General features: G+C 18.7%; 1 protein-coding gene across 1 annotated transcript in view; it reads left to right on the top strand.

Annotated features, from left to right (window-relative positions):
* The window catches only part of mnb (minibrain), a 64,235-nt gene that overhangs the window by 23,336 nt on the left and 21,447 nt on the right, over window positions 1-19,452 (top strand). Inside the window, exon 2 of the mRNA XM_012491275.2 lies at window positions 16,033-16,298. Coding sequence (XP_012346729.1) covers window positions 16,033-16,298 — 266 coding nt within the window. The remainder of the gene's footprint in view (window positions 1-16,032; window positions 16,299-19,452) is intronic.

Here is a 19,452-nt window from a genome sequence, read left to right as displayed (position 1 = left end):
ATTTTTAATTCATATATATAATCAAATATATTGTAATATTGTAAATTTAAGTTATCAAATTAAATTAATGAATTTTATATAATTGCATGAATATCTTCATACAAAAAATTGAATTATTGAATGAGTAAATCAGAGAAACAATAATACAATATTAAATATAAAAATGATTAAATTTATTTAAAATAGAAATAAAATATAAAGTATGTTGTTAATAAAAAATATTGTTTAAAATATGTTATAGAATCAAGAAGATCAAAACTTAATATTAATAAAAAATTACTATTTTAATTATTTTATTAATTATAAATTTTTAAATGATCATTAAATTTCTAATGATTATATTTTTCATGTAAAAAATATGTAAAAAATAGTCTTTTCTATAATTTATAAAAATGTGGATTGTTAGAGTTAAATATATATATATATATATATATTTAATGATTATGATATATGGAAATGATTTTTATAAAATAATTTTTGGACGATTAAATTAGGATGATGACGAATGCCAATAATTTAAAAAAATATTAAATTCTAAAGCTGATATCATTGTTATTATAATTTTAATTCAATTATTGTAATTTTAAAATGTTTTATATCGTAATCTTAATTTTAAAATATTTTATATTTATTTTCATGTATTTGAAGCTTTTTATGAAGAACAATGTGATGATTTTTGCGAAATATTTAATTATTATAAATTTTGATTGAATATTATAAATCTATTACCATTTTTTGAAGAAATAATTTTTTTGATTCATTCGTTATATCTATTAGTTATTTGCTGTGTTTATATTAACAAAAGATAAATGATAATCGCATACTACAATATCATATAGCTGTATAAATGAAATTTTATATAGTATTAGAATGTTTCAAAATGAATACAAATGATATAGTTGAAGATTATTCTATTATATACAATGAAAAATAAATTACTTCAAGAAATCAATCAAATAGATATTTATAAATATTCATTGCTAATGTAACTATAATATGATAATATTATATATACTGAATCCGATACGATTGAAAAATCTTAACATATGAACGCAATGTATATTTTGATGTATTCAATATGGATAAAATTTATATTTATTTCTTTCAATTTTGAATAATATATTTTTCAAAATTCAATATTACAGAAATTTTGAGAAAAAAAAAGACGGCATTTTGTTTCTCACATTAATATGGATATAGTTAAAATGAAATTGTTTTTGCTATATATAGAATTAAATGATCAAATTTAAAATATGAATTTAAGATTGCAAAATTAAAAATTTTGTCGAGAAATATGTTCGCAAACATATTTTTTCATGTTTTATTCAAGGGACACTAATTTTTAAAATTTCTTTTTTAATTATATATAATATAATTAAAATAGTCTAGATATATTCGATAATTATTTGAAACAGAAGTTTACTGATTTCAATGATCTTGAAATATGTTGTCAAAATTATCATTCTAAATAACATTTTCCTAAATATCAACGTTCGTTTTTTATCTCCCGATAAATACTTTTAAAAATTTTAATAAAACTTATTGCATTACAAGTACACTTCATTCTTATGTAGTCTAATGATAATCTCATTCTTATATATTCTATTAATCTAATGTAAACAATAAAAGTAAAAAATCTAATGATTTATAAATTAGGTTAGATTTTATTGATTTATTGCATTTTTCATAATTTATCTTGATGTGAATCATGCATCTTAAAATTTAAGTTACGAACATAATATATACTTTATTTTAGTATAATCGCTTAATGATGATCATATTCTTATATAGCTTAATCTAAATAATAAAAGAAAAAAAATTAATAGGATATTAATTAAGATTAAATTAAGTTAGATTTAGATTTCATTGATTTATTCTTTGTATAATTCATCTTTCTTTTACAATTTTTTATTCAATTAAAAATTATATCAACTTATTATAATTAAATCATTACATACATTTAGAAATTTATATATACATAATTTCATTATATATAAGTTTCTTAGTTAAGAAATGTAAATATAATTGCTTTAATATTTTCAATATAATCTAAGCATTTAAAATCACTTAAATATCTTGGCAGCTTTATTATGTTAGAAAAAAATGTGACCAAATTTGCATTCGAGAAGCATAATTAATAAAGAAAAGCTAAGTATTACATTTAATAATTTAAAGCTATTGGATTTTTTTTAAATGAGAATCTTTGAAATAAAGAAATTATAAACGGATAATATCAATTAATCACCTCTTTTTTGATTGATAGGTTTAATTTTATGTTCATACTGAGGATCATTATTTTGAACAGATTTTTCATTATTTATTAAATGTGTTTTTATTTTTATGAAATAAAACAATGAAAAGAATAAACGTAGATTATTTTAATGTTTGTATTTATTTTTATAATCTTAAAATTTTGGAAAATAATATTTTTTTAACGAAATATAAGAACATGTTTTTATAGAAAAATTTTTGTTTTGATGTTTTGTTATTTTATAATTCATATTCATGTTATTGATCATTTAACTTGAATGAACTCTATATAACAATATATAATAAAATATATTATGTAACATATTTGCTATTTATATATTATATATTATATACTATCTAATTAAATATGGTAAATATGGTATATTTAGAAAAATTAAAGAAAGTTAAAAAAAGTGATGTTCTTTGACAAATTATAATTGTTGTAAAAATATTCGCATGAATATTTTGCATTTCTGTTTTTTAATGAAATTCTGCATTATTTGCATGCATTTTATTATACAAGCATAGCGAATATTCGTTATAATATCAGGTAGAAAAAAGTATAGATAGAAAAAAATTTATTAAAAATAAGTTTTGATTTATACTTTTTTTTTTTTTATATAATAACCTTTATATAAAATACATTAAATATTGAATTGATCGAATTCTTCGAGATATCGTGATCGAATTCTTTACTAACTATATATAGCTTTACAATATAAATATATTTTGTTGTATGCATTGTTTATATACATAGTTTGAAACTATATATGTGATTAATATTTTTATTTTACAATTTGTATAAAACAATTAAAAGAGCGATTTATCAATTATCAGAGAAAATGAAAATGTTATCAATCAGTTCTTTAAAATAATTTATTTCCCAATATAATCGATCTTGGATAATCTTAATGACTTTCAAATATAATACAGCTCATCAAATATTCTATTAAAAAAGCAAATTAGAAAAAAGAAATATATTTCAAAAAAAAATGAAACTTTTTATATCTTCTTTATACCTTCTTTACATGTTTCTTTAATGCTTTTTTATTATGCTTTTTATTATGCTTTTTTTTTCAATTTATAAAAGCAAACAAGTTATGCATAATTTCTGTCTTTAATATCTATATATAATATCTATATCTATATCTATAATATCTCATCTTGTATTAATCAGACTTTAAGTAATATTAAGTTTTATAAAATTCAGATAAATTATTTAAGGAAAAAGTATTTCAAAAATTTAGATAATATTTTATATATTGTTATAAAATATTTAATTTATAATTCAAATACAAGTTTATAAAAAAACATATAGAATCAACTATGAATATTAATTATGTTAAAGAAATGATAAAGTTATTAATATTAAGCATAAAAATTGCAATAATAATATTAGAATAATATAATAATAAAAAAAAGAAATTATTAATCATTTTCTGCATTTTTCATTAAAAATTTTAATCATGTTTTCCATTATTATTAGCAAAATTTTATAAAGTTTACTTTATAATTTTTATTATAAATTATTATAATAATAATATTATAATTTATTATTTTTAATAAATTTTTTGCACAGTAATATCAATTTTTATAATAAATAAAATTCTACAAATTCATCTGAAATAATAATTATAAAGAATTAAACTTAACATTTTATAATTAATCCTTTTTTTAAATTATTGATACAAATCTTTAATTTAGTTAATAATATTAATTTTTTTTTAATTAATATTTTAAATTTTCTTATTAATTTACGCAAAATTGTAATTTTTGTTTTTAAAGTTTTTTTGTATAAATAGTTCTTACAATAATAAAAATTAAAAAATATAAATATTACAAATATTACAATGATTGCGATAATATAAATTGTAAAAATTTATTTATAAAATCGATAACAGGCATTTTTATATATAATTGCATGTAATAAATACTTAAAATATATCTTTCTTCAATTATTGTGCAGAGTTCAAGAATTTTCAATCAGAAGAAATACATATTCGATTAGTTATTTTTAATAAACATTATAAAAATATACGAATAGATATGCATATTGTACAAAAGTATCTTATTTGTAAATAATTGAAATCAATAGCACCTCATATCAGTAAAAGAAGGAAGAACTACTTTTAGAACTACTCTAGCTCTAAAAGAACAAACATCGAGAGTTTCCTACAATATCAATTATTATATATCATTGTTATAGATATTTATAAAATGTATTAATAATATTATAAAATTATTAAAATGTACTAATAAGATTTAATTTATAATTTACAAAATTGCAAAAACTTCAATTTGTGCATTAATATTTTACAATCTAAAATTGTTAAATTTTATTAAAACATTAACAATTAAATGTCATTGAAATTAAAATTATTTAAAATTTAATTCTGTTAAGTGATTATTAAATATTTTTATCTTCAATGAATATCAAATGAAATTATCAAATGACACTAGTATCATATACGTCTAATATATATAAATATATAAAAAATATTAATATGGATATTATAATATATATATTATTTATTTATAAATATATAAAGAAAAATAAATAAAATAATAACATAAAGTAAAAGAAAGTAAAATAAAATAAAAAAGAAAAAAATTTTTAATCGAATATTTTGAATAATTTGTTGCCTTTACACTATTTATATTCGATATGAATCTTTATTTTCAAATGTTTGTTATATATATATATTTTTATGAATAATATAAAAAAATGATTAATTAAAATTGAAAAAAATTATTGTGATTTAATAAAAATTTAAAAATACAATTATCTATTTTATAAGTATATATATAAGAATTAAAAAATGATAAATTGAATAAATAACTAATTTAAAAATATTAAGAATATTTAAATACTATAAATTATTTCTATGAATATCAAAGTTTTTAAATGTATGAGTAACAAATATAAATAAAACGTAAAATAAACTTTTTCCGGTGAACATTAGATTTATTTTTTATCCGTCGAAGCTGATTTTTTGAATAAATCCAAAATTTTTTTTATGTATGTCCGAAATTTCAAAACTAGTTTGAAAAACAATTTCATATATTATATATATTATAATTTCTTCAAACACCACTAATATAAATAAAATTTATATATTCCCATAATTTAATTTCTTGTTATGTATGATATGCATTAGTATATAATAAGAAACGAAATAAGCAAAACATTATGAAATCTGTATGTGAATAGGCCAAGAAATCATAGTTTCTACGGTGTTTAAAAATCAGACAAAAATTTGAGATCCACAACTGTATGATTATACTTGAAAATTAAATGAACAATATCATATATTCACATACTATTCTACTTTGTTTTTTTTTTTTTTTCAAAAATCAAGAAGTAGATTAGAATTAGATTATTAAATTAATTTATTTGTTATAAAAAAGATTAAGAAAGAAGGATAAGAATCTTTTGTTGATCGATGTGTAATAACAGACGGGGAATAATTATTTCTCCATCGTTTTTTTTTTTTACATACAAATGCAAATTGGAAAACAGCATCAAAGACTGAAGAAGAATGAATAAGTATAAGTCGCGGTCACCTGATTTCAAGGCGACGTAGCATCTTTTTCCCAATCGTCCTTGATACTTTCTATTATAGCCTATGGTGTTGATATACAGACGGAGGCCCTGTTCTCGAAGGGCTACTCTCTCCTTTCACATTCTCTATCTCATTCTCTCAACACAACTCGCGCCGGTATAGAAGACAGACCGGCCAGGTTGGCGGTTGCTCCACCCCCGTGCGACACGATCAATACGCGACTCTCCTCTTTTGCTATCGTGCTCACCCCCTATCTCATTCACACATACACGGAGACACATGCGCTCGCGCGCGCGTGAGTGCGCGCGTGCACCAACTTTCTCGTTTCCCTCTTCCCCACTCCTTTCCTCTTTCCATGCACGTCGTATAGGCAGAGCTCCGTAGTCAGTAACGGTAACAGCAAGAGCGAGCAACACCATCGGCAACAGCATCAGAAGCGCTCAACTGTTCGTTTTGAAGCTGTCTTTCTGTTGCTATGCTGGCTGCCCTTATCCTCTCCTCTGTTTTCTCTACTCTTCCATCTTCTTTCTCCGGCTGAGCTCTTTCCATACACTGTCATCCTACAGGACAGAAATCCTGCGTCGTCTCGTTCTGCGCGTTATTCTTTTTCCTCATTCCTTGCCAAACGATTTCAAAACTATTTTTTCTTTTTCCTTCTTTTCGTTTTATTTAATTTTTTTTTTTTTTATTCTTTTCAATCTGTTTTTCAACTACATATTTTTATATGGTTTATCTTTTAATAATTTTTGTTTTTATAGTTACATATTTCTTTTTTTTCAAATTATAATTTTTGTAAAATTGTTCCGCTTCTGCTAGATTTAATATTTTGCTTTATGTTTTTTTTAATTTCACATTTCTTTTTTCTATTTCAATGTTTTTTTTTTTATCTTCTTTTTATTAACTCTTATTTTTAAGCGTGACAATCTTAACATTTTGATACATTAGAAGCACGGTGTTTTAGAAGAGAGAAAAATAAATTGACGTTCAGTGGTAATGATGGTGGGAGTATTTTATATTTTGCAGTTTATATTTAGTCGATAAATGTATTTTTTTATGATTTGTGTAATTTTATAAAGCGTATGAATGAAACACATATATTTTGATAGTAAAGTATATTTTTAAAATATATATTTCATATTAAAAATTAAAATTGGAAAGATTTTTCTTTCAAAAAATTAGTATATATTGAAATTTGTATATAAATTTATATCATTTTTCATAATTTTTTTTTTAAATAATTGTAACTATTTCATATATCAAACTTTAAATATAAAATAAATTTAATAGATTTTATAATTTTTTATTGTTATTTTAAATTGTTGTATCGTATTGTTTATTTATTCTTTATTTTATTAGAATGAAAGATATTTTTTTATTAAAATTAGAAATAACATTTAAATTGGAAAATTTATTTATGTCTGCAGAAAATTTAAACATTGAAATATTTTATGAACTAATTTTAATAAGCATGATATTTTATATAATATAGCAAATATAATTTTATACATTTTTTAAATCTAAATCTTAAATCAAAAATCATTTAATTTAAATTTTATATAATATTTAATAATTATGGATTTTTCATATAGTTATTTATAAATATATTATGCATATTATCGAAGATGTCTATCATTAAACGATGCGCTAACGATGCAATTATATCTGCAATACTGTTTCTGTAATATATATTTATATAGGAAACTTATTTATTTTTTCTGATAGCATTATAGCAGAATTTATAACTATTGAGATTTATAATATTACAATTTAATAATACAATTTAATAATATAATTTAATAATGATTGCTCGTATACCAATTACGTCAATATTATGTAAATATTATCATTTACTTTGGGAATATTAAAAGTTTACGAAATAAATAATTTTTTAAAATGTTTTCTCTTTAAAATGATAGATTTCATAATATTTCACGTCTTATTTTATTATTACTCTATTACTTTATTATTAATTTCTACTATTATTACAATTTCAGGAATTTTTATTTATTTATTTTTTTAAATATCATTGTCGTAAATATTAGATATAAAATAACAAAACTTCATTCCTATGAATAAAAAAGAAAAGAAAAAAAAACAAAAGAAAATTAAATTTTCGATTTACAATATTTAAAATCTTATTAAGCTATATGTATTATGTATTTTTGTATCATATATGATACTATTGAGTATCAGCATGGATCGGAAATATTTCATCGCGATATGTTGTTTATCAAAATATGATTCAAAAATATGTAACGAAATCGATCCATCATTTATGTTGTTATATCAAAATTATAAAAGTACACAGTGATGATATAGAATAAAACTATAAATTATTAAATCGTATTGCATTATTAATGATACTTAACAATAAATGATACAAGGATATGACATAAGTATAAACACACTTTAGATATAATCGTATAAATAACTAAATGGATAATGAAACGTTCTCTGTTCAAATAGGTTTAGTCATATATTATAGGATTTATTTGATGTGATAGAAAAAAAATATTGATCGATTCGTATCTCCGTACGTATAAATTTTGACACATGTTTATTTGTTTACTGATAAACAACTATACAGTATGATACTTAAAATAAATCTATTGAATATTTAGCTTTAAAAATTAATTATTCTAGAGAAAATTTAAAATCATTATTATCGTTTTGATTATTATTAAAATTTTAATAATAAATTCTTTGATGTGTGTAAAATCGATTAAAAAATATAAATTGGATCACAATTTTTTTTTCATCGGCATTTATTTTATACTTCTAGATTTTCTGCATAATTTATAACACAATAATTTAAAATCTTAATAGATATACAAAAAAATGTATTTATTCAAATATTAATATATTCAAAATTATATTTTTAAAGTTGTTTCAATATAATATATTCAATATATAATTTCTTAACACTAATTACTATTATGTATATTATAAGTAATTATGATAATTTAACTTAAATTTGAATTAGATTAATGTTATGTTATTAATATCGTTAATTTAATATTATTTAATTTTAATTTATTTCTGTATCTAATTGATGAATTCACTTAAAATGCATAATATAAACTTAGAATGAAATATTATAAAATTAAATAATTAACATAAATTACGTTGTTTCGAAATCAACAGAAGAAAAAAAAGTTGAGAAATTTATCAAAATTTTATAAGAAATGATAATTAACCAGATAACGACATTTGATTTTTATATCTCATCTCATCAATTGTACTTATCTTGCATTTATTTTTTAATTTTTTATTAAATATTTATTATGTAATATTCATACGTATTTTATTTATTTTGTTTGTTAGCTTTTATCATGAATTATCATTTATTTTAGAATAATAACTAATAATGAGCAACACAACGCTTAATATTTAAATATATATTATATTTATAAAAATATATTAGTCAAATATAGATTTGCTTATGCAGTTTTAATAATAATAGTGTGTACGTAATACTGAATAGTTTGCACGTACAGTAGTTGTAAGTGCAGTAGTTATTTTAAATATATTGTCTATAATCACATTAAAAATTATGTTAAAAAGTTTAAGTTTGCTTCGCTTATTAGTAAATGTATCATAAATTGAAAAAACAGCAAGGTTATATAATAATGATAATTTAAATAATTGACTGTGCAAAGAACAGATTTAAGAAAATAAAATGTAGAAAAATTATTTGTTTAAATTTTTTAACCGATATATTGTAAATAATAATTAAAAACAAAACATAAAAATTTATTATTATTAGATCTAATTGATTTAATAATATATATATATATATTTCGAACGTATAATTTTTATATTTGAGCACGTTCGAAGAAATAAATCAATGGAACCAATAAGCTGCCTCTGCAATAATTTAATATTTTGAAAGCATTATCAAAAATATAGGATCAAATTAGATTAAAACTTAACTTATTCCCTTGACATTTGTAATTAATTATTATTAATCATAGAATTTAATTCGATTTTTGCATAGAGATTTTTAACACTTAGGATTTTAATAAATACTTAAGCATCTAGTGAAATCAATCGAAAACATTGTTTAAGTTATTTTAAAATTTCTAAAAAATTTATTTTATATTAATATTTTATGGAGAGATTTATTGTTTTATTTTATAATACATTTACTGTATATTTGAGTTATCTGAGTATCTGAGTTATATTGTTTTTATATTATACATAATATTGATATGATACAATAAAAAATTATAAAATTTTGATAAAAATTGTTTAAGTAATTTATAATAATTTTTTTTTATATAAAAATATGCGTATAACGTTTATGATACAGAAATAAATTTTGTATGAAAATTATTTATTTGTATATATATATATATGAATATTAATAGTAAATATCTTGAGTTGTAGATTTAAATTTTGCATTTAAATTTTCTTTATTTTTTTTATAGATATATGCGTATATATATATATATATATATATATATATATGTTAATATGCATTCAAGCATATTAGCAAATATTTTGATTATTTTAATTATTTCTGTGAATTTTCATTTTTTTGTTTTTCAATAATTTGTATAAAGAAGCACGTAATTAAAATCATTTCATAATTCATAAATAATAATCTTAGTTTTTAGATAAAAAATATTTTAGATAAAAGTAAATAATTTTTTTACTAAAATTACGAAGTAATTGAAGTAATAATTATGTATTGTAGCAATTAAAATTTTTTACTATATATTGCGTTGCTTTGAAAAATTTTAATAGCATTTTAAATTCACTTCAATTTTTTTAATATTTTTTTTTTTTTTTGTAAAACGCATTAATTTGACGAATATCAAACTAAATTTTTTAAGAATAAAATGACAATTTTTGGAATAATCTTTTCTAATGCGTAACAATATTAAATCTCTTTTGAACAATGGACATTATATATGTGAATATGATATTTTATTAAGGGTGTATTTTTTTATATTTTTATTTTATATTTTATATTTATTTATTTTTTTTATGTTTATTTGCCATTTAAATATTGAAAATAATATATTATTTCATTATTTAATTAAAAGAATATAAAAAACTTCGAAATCACATTCTACAATTGAATTTTATAAATAAAAATTTAAAAAATAATAAAATAAAAAAAAAGAATTTTATGAAATATATAGATTTATTGAAGAAAACAATTTTTAATTTTATTATACTTTTTAATTTTATTATTAATAACAAAAATAAAAACAGCAAAAAAATAATTTTTTGTACATGTATTTTATATATTTACACTGTAATTTGTGTACTGTACAATGATTTTTTCTATATTTATTTCTTTTATTTTTTATTATTTCTTTTTTTAAATTTAACATAATAATCTATTTAATTATCAATGATTTATTAAAATGATTATATTTAAAAAAAAATTTATAATATAAAAGCATTTATTATTTATTTATTTTTTAAAAACAATAATAATTACAATAAATTTTAAATATTAATAATATAATAAAAATTTTAAATAAAAAATAAATATCAAGTATGAAATAAGCTTATGTTTTTTATCTTGTAGAATTATATCTTAATATTATTTTCATTTCGACAAAGAAATGTTTATAATAAAAATTTTTAGAAATATTTTAGTAAAAGTAAAGAAATTAGATATATAAATATGATTTGTATTTTTCTTATTATTATTAATAAACTTATTTATATTTTATAATAATGAAAAACAAAGATAGATCAAAAATAATTTGAATAACATTAAATGCAATGAAAGCAATGTGTTTCATTATTTATATTTATAGAATTATATATATAATATTAGATATATATATTAGGTATAAAATGTATACATATTTATATATTTAATAAAATTTATAATATTTATATATTTAATAAAAATATGTTTAAATATAATAAATAAGAAATAAAAAAATTTTAATAAATGAAAAATTTAAAAATATTTATATAAAATTTAAAATAAAAATAAAAATAACAAGTAAGAAATGAAATGCATTATTAGCTACATCGAAATATAATCGCAGACATTGTGTAAACATTTGATTTGTCTTATTATCTGTTTCAGAATTATAATTGATAAAAACATATGAATATATAAACATATAAACTAATGAAATAAAAAATATGTTATGAAATATCGATGTAAACTTCTTATTAAATGTATTTCAAACAAAGAATAAGAATATAACAATAAATTATTGTTATTAAAAATTTGAAAAAATATACATGGAATTATAAAATATTCTGTAAGTTAATATATATATATATTCAATATTTTAATTTGACAAATCATCACAGGTATTACGTTTTAAATATAGTTTTGTCGAAATAAGTAAAATATACGGATATTCAAAAAAATATGTATTGTGCACGATCACTTATTATAATTTATAATTAATATTATAATTTAAGTTACTATGTTATTGGTTGTAATTTGATATTTTTAATTTGATAAAATTAATTTACAAAAAAATATATTTTTCACATTACATGATTTTACTAATAATACATGAAATTTTTAATAATCCTTCAATTTTGATTCTTCAAAATTTCTTTCATAATAAATTTTGGTAATATTAAAAAATTTTTATTTTATTTGTAGTTTTAGTTTTTTTATTTATAAATTTATGTTTGATATACGATATATATATATATATATATATATATATATATGTTATAAATCGCAGCATATTTTTAAATTTCTAAATTAAATTTTTTTTTTACTAGTAATCGTTAAATCATTAAATTCTATCAAAAATAAGACGATGATGAATTTTGTGATAAGGATTGAATATATACAGAAAATATATAAAATAAAAAAATATATTTTTAGTATTTTTTAATAATAAAACAAATTTTATTTATTACTTTATTATTATTACTCTACTTACAATGTGTTTAAATATATTTAAATATCTCAAAAAAAAGAAAAAATATGAAAGATATAAAAAAATGGCTCAAACGATAATTATATTCTTAGCACATGTTCTTATATTTATTATATTGATATTAATATTTAATATTGATTATTAATTATTATTAATATTTATTTAATCTTAGAATGAAAAATTTCGTAAAAATGATGCTCGAACTTTTAAATAAAACTATATATTTTTTATTGCATATTCTTGTAACTAATATAGAAACGTTTTCAAAATACTAACTATACATGTACTTTGCATGAATCAAAGTGTAAAAGGTTAAAGTTGACATGCCACCGACATTACTCGATATATACCACATACGATATATACGAAGAGGTTGCTTGATCGGACTTTGTACATTATGGTGACTCTAGAAAGAGTCAATTTTATGTATTAAAACAATTCACTATGAGACACTTTCATTTCACAGCGGGATATATTCTAAACGACTTTTTAAATATCGTTTTTCTTTATCATGCTTACCATTGGAAAAAAATGTATTCATTCATTCTTATCAATGATATATTTTTAGCACTTTTTTTTTAAAATATTGGTATTGCAATTATTCTACATACGATTATAATTTTTATACATAATTCATTTTTTCGGGAAAGAAGCAAGCAAACTTTTCTTGCCCTTGTATAATTTCCTTAGTATAAATTCCTAAAAGTAGTGTACAATCTGATCGAATTTCTCATAATATAAATATCAGCTACATAATAACTTTGGATGTCAGTTCGACAAAAAATATATGCGTAATGTGTGAAAAAATCTCGATATATAAAGATATAACAATATAAAATTTCATTTAAATATTTTAGACTTCACATAACTTTTCAAAATCAACTTATGGTTAAACAAATATTAGCATAACATACGTCTTTTATTGAATTACTTTTTCATATTTTTTATATTTTACGAAATATTTAAATAGGAATATTTAAATTGGATATATTTATTTATATAAACATATTCAATCTAATTATTATCATCATCATCATCATCATTATTTTTTAAACGATTTAAAAAAAACAGATATTTACAATATATTAATTATATAAATGTATATAAATGATTTATTATTATATATATATTTTTTTAAATATTGTTTTTTCATATTTATTGTTATGTATCTAAGAAATTGTTTATTTAAATAATTTTTTAAAATTAAAATACAATGATATATTTTCTTTTTTAAATATCATATTTAAATATAATATTATATAATAATATTTTTATATATTCTTTGAATGATTTTTAAGTATGTAATTTTGAATGTTTATTATATATATATTCAATTAATCTAATTAAAAAACTGACAAAGTATGTATCATATTTTTAAAATTCATTTTTCAAAAATAAAATTCTTGCTATTTTGTATTTTCTTAAATTTTTTTTTTATATAAAATCATGTTTTTTTCACATTATTTTCATATTTTCAAAAAAAAAAAAAAGTTATCGAATATTTGCGTAATAGTTCATTTTTCACATTTAACATTAGGTTTACAGGCATCAAATTTGACGTATTTCAAATTTTATAAAGAAAATTACAGAAATCATTTACATTTCTCTTTTACACTTATGCTGTATGACACTTATTCAATTAATAATAAATATATATCCGAATCCATTTTCTTTTAAGCCTTCTCGAAAATCTCTATGTGATATATATTTCTTCAAATATATCAATTTGAGATATATAAGAAATATTCATAAACGTAATGTTAATGATTAAAAAATTTTAATCATTACTTAAAATTTCATGCGAAATAAAAAATAAATAATTAACAAATAAATAATAAAATAAAAAATTAAAAATCAATAAAATTTTTTAAATCTTTTAAAATAAAATAGCGAATAGAATATAAAATGTTAAATATTTATATGTATATGTATTTATAAATATTGTTAATATTATTTTTATTTATATATTTAAAAAATTTGCATCTATTAATATAATAAATTACTACAGTAATACTATATAAATTTAATTAAATAATTTAAAATTTGTTGAATAGATGAAACAAAATAGTATAAATAAAATTTTGATAATATATTAACAAATAGATATTTATAATAAAATAATTTATAAATAAATTAAATAAATATTTGTTTGCAAATAATTAATGGATTTGTTAAAATTTATAAACAAATATTAAAATAATAAAATTTAAATAAATCATAAGCATAAATCATAATTATTGAATTAAAATATATTTATCTTCCCTGTTATAAAATATTGTTGAAATATAAATTGGTCAATATTATTTAAAATTTTTGTTTATTTTTTTTATATTTATATAAATTATTATTATTTTATCATTTTTATTAAACTAATATAAATTAATTAATTATTTAAATTTTTGACAGTAGCACTTGTTTTCTTGTTCTCTTCAATGATTTTTATATATTTTTTTTTTATATTCAACATTAGATAAATATTTTATAAAATAGTTCAAGAAAATTATAATATGATCGAAGATACAATTTATATATAATAGATATAATTTTAATACAAATTCAGATTAATAATAATTGTTTCAATAAGATTAGGAAGTGCATATTTACAAATACTCTCTGAAGGCAGTTTTAGAGAATGGTTGTATATGGGTGAAAGTCTGACTATATCAAGAAACATGAATGAAACGGAATGCGTGCTGGTTATCGTGACGACCTGTGTGTCAGTCTTCGTGACCTCGTTGCGTGGATTCTCAATCACATGCACCGTAGCGTCTTACTTAAATATACGTGTTGTGTATACCGTGATTAAACTAATTTTATGTGAACTTTTATCTTTCTTCTATCTTCTATTTTTTGTTATATAATTATTAAAATATTAAGTTTAATAATTCTAATTAATTAAATTAAATTAATTAAATTCGTTATTAAATTTCAAAATTTAATAACAAAGATAGATAATTAGATAATTAATAACAAATATATCTATAAAAATTTAATCCCATTTTTTAACAAAAATATAACTATATTTATCGTTCATTTATATATCCAAATTATAATCATCAATAATAAGTTTCAAATTCTTTATATATATATATAATTGACATTTTATAAATTTAATTCATAAATAAATTGAAATTTATTAATTAATAAATTTGCAAAATTATTTGATGATTAATTAATAAATTAAACGATTCAAATATTTGTTTTCTGTTAACTAAAGCAATGCGATCTAATCTAGGATAAATAATATATATATTGAGAAAGCAAATAAGTGAAATTCTTTATTAACAGATATAATAATAATAATTTCTATTAATTTGACGATGTTTGATTTTCAGTAAGCGGAAGAACGGGTGCAGGTGGAGGTGGTGGTGGAGGCGGTGGCGCACCTCTTTACGGTCGTCTAGTAGCTGAGGAGCCATTACCTCCCACAGTATGTGGGGGTACCGGTACCGGTGGCGGTACCGGTGGGGTCCCACAAGAAACCCCTGCGGATATACACGCCATGCAAGCCAGGATACCCCATAGGTTTCGTGATCCAGCTACAGCACCTCTTAGGAAACTCAGTGTAGATCTCATCAAAACTTACAAGCACATCAATGAGGTGAAAGATTTTTTTTATTTTATAAATTATCTATTATTTTGATTATATAATAGAACTTCATTTATTGGAACAAAATTTTAAATTAACTTAATTTTTAGACAAATTTGCGCATATTTATCTCTTAATATGTTCAAATAAATTGAATTCTAGTGTATTTATTTGATAATTATTCAGAATATTTTTCGGGGATTTTCATCGATTTTGTTGATTTTTGAATATGTGGTAAAGGAAACTATTTTTAACAACTTTTCTCTTTCCATTTTATCACTGCTCGGATTTAATTTTCGAAATATTTTCGAGATATAAAAAAAATTTTTCTTATACATATTTAGTCCAACTCCGTGTGTTCATCATTTATCTATTATTTTTATAAAATTGCAGCGAGCAATATGTATAACCGATAAAGCATCAAAAATTTACTAATTGATAAATTATGTTTAAAATGTTTGAAATCCAATGTCGAATCCGTAGAATCCGTAAAAATAAAATAATAAAATAATGTAAAATATGAAAATTATAAAAAAGCGAAATTACAGTGATCGAAATTATAAATATCAAGATCATTTTGGTATTTATCATTATAATTTCAATCTTTATAATTTCGCCCAAAGATTGTTTTATATTTTATTTTAAAAATTCGTGGAATTTATTTAATCAAATCTAATCTAAGTTTGGCATTGGATTTGAAACATTATAAATCCATGAACAAATAGATTTTTGAGTTTATCTTTTTGAACTTATCCTTTGTAAATTTTAGTTGCCAGTTTCCATTAATAGAAAATAAATTCAATATTTGTAATTACATGATTATGCATATGCAGCTACATATAAAAGAAATTTTACGTAATGGTAGCAATTTTTTTTTATAAATATCTTGAAAAATAAAGCTGAATGGTAGTTATGCAAAGAAATTATTTAAAATGACTACAACATATCCAAAAAAAAAAATCAATAAGAAGCCTCCTATTTTAAATAATTACAATTTTTATTTTATAATATATTCATTACTATTCTCTTTATAAAATTATTAATTTATCTTTTCTCCTCTTAAATTTTTATTCATAATATATTAAATTGATACACTGAATTGAATATTAAATGTAAATGGTTGAATATGTAACTTTTAAAAAGATCATATTATTTATATAACTATAAATAAATTTCGCTTAATAAAGAGCAAAAAAATAAATATAGAAATAAAAATATTAAAAAAATGAATTTGATGAAATAAAAATAATTTATTATTTGTTATTCTAAAGATTTTAATAATAAATAATTACGTTTAATAATTATATATTAAATTTTGCCTATAAAAACATAATTAATATAATCGTTTTCGTAATGAAATGCCGATCTCGATATTTAGGCTATCTCATATAAAATCTTTAGCTGTTTCCATGAAAAATTGTAAATATTAATGGTCCCATTACTGGAGCCATCTTTAAATTCTAATCTAATCCCATTCGATCATTATTCTATTCTATATTCTATATATGGAAGCATGTCCAAAATAATAATAATTTTTACATTTGCACGCCAAACGCTTTTACTTATTAATTGATTTTTTCTTCTCACTCGTACTTAGTATTTGATAATTCAATATATTTAATTTCTTGAAAACGACTGATCAGAACTTTTTAATGGATTATAGAATAGATTGTGGAATCTAGATATGAGACTGATATAACTAGATGTTATATCGACTATTAAATACTCGTTGACAACGACAACTGACAACGATAGTGAAAACTGTTGTATTAATAACATCCACATCAGCAATTAATGTATTAATATATAGTTTTCAATGTAATATTGAAAGTTTTTATTAACATTTCAGGGACTAAAAATAAATATCTAAAGCTAAAGTTTAAAATTTTTCTTATCAGTTTTTCAAATTGGCAAATATTAATTGGCAAGAGAGATTTTTCGAAATTATAGTAAATTATAATAATTTAATAATTAAATAGTAAAACAAAAATTAAGATTTTATAAAGAAAAGAAAAGTTAAAATTAATAATAATAATAATAATTAATAATAAGATCTAAGATTGAAGAATAAATAATATTTATCAAAATATTTATCAAAATATGATTTATTAAATTTGTTTCAGATATTATGAAACAATATTATAATTAAAATATAAAATTTTCATTTAATATTTATATTAATAAATAAATAATTCTCAATAAAAAATAATAATTGAAATTAAAATTAAATTTTTCTTTAATTCAAACAAATTGAATTACAGAAATACATAATTTAATTGAAACTATAATTCGGGCTATAATTCATTTGATATTAATTATATATATATATAAGCAATTTCTATTTTATTACGTTTCAATTCAAAGTTTTATATAAAAAAAGCATTTGAATTCAATATATAGTGAAAATCATCTATTAATTTTGTTTTATTTTTTTTTTAAATTCTTAAAATAAATGTATTAATAATCCATTTTCATTACTGTTTCTATATGAAAAAAAGAACATTTTATATAATAAAATAATGAAAAATAAACATATAATGATATTTTATAAAATAAAATAAGTAATGAAAAATAAGCAATAATATATTTATGAAAAATGCTTACATTAAAAACTATTCAAGAACTTTTATAATTAAACTTTATAATATTGTTTCATGATTTGTATATTTTAAATATATTTAGGAAAATAAAAAAGAAATCGCAAAAATAGAGATATTTTTCATTATAATCAAGATAAATCGTGAAATCACATAAATTATAGATAAAAATTATGTTACAATTTGATATACACTCATAAAATAAAAAATTAAATATATATCAAATAAAATAAAAAAAAATCGAAAAAAAAATTAAATATTATTGATATGATGATAGATTCTAAAAAGTATCTAAAAAAGATTCTAAAAAATTCGAAAAAGTATCTTGCAATTTATCGCTCTTTAAAAAATTTTTGTGGCAAAAGAAAATCATTCATAGTTTTATCAAAAGATAAAATTAATAAAATTGAAACTTTTTGAAAGTACATAAATTGAAAAAGTAAATTTTCTTCAAAAAAAAAAAAAAAAAAAAAAAAAAAAAACTTTTTGTAATATAAAATAGAAATAAATTTAATACGTTCGATTTTGAAAAATATTATGCTTAGAGAAAAAAAAAAAGAAAAAGTTTT

Source organism: Apis florea, unplaced genomic scaffold, assembly GCF_048593485.1.
Source record: "Apis florea isolate Af1SG1 unplaced genomic scaffold, ASM4859348v1 contig_3078_pilon, whole genome shotgun sequence".
In the NCBI taxonomy this organism is placed as follows: domain Eukaryota; kingdom Metazoa; phylum Arthropoda; class Insecta; order Hymenoptera; family Apidae; genus Apis; species Apis florea.
Note: the sequence above shows the minus strand (reverse complement) of the source record. Positions and strands in the feature narration are given on the sequence as shown.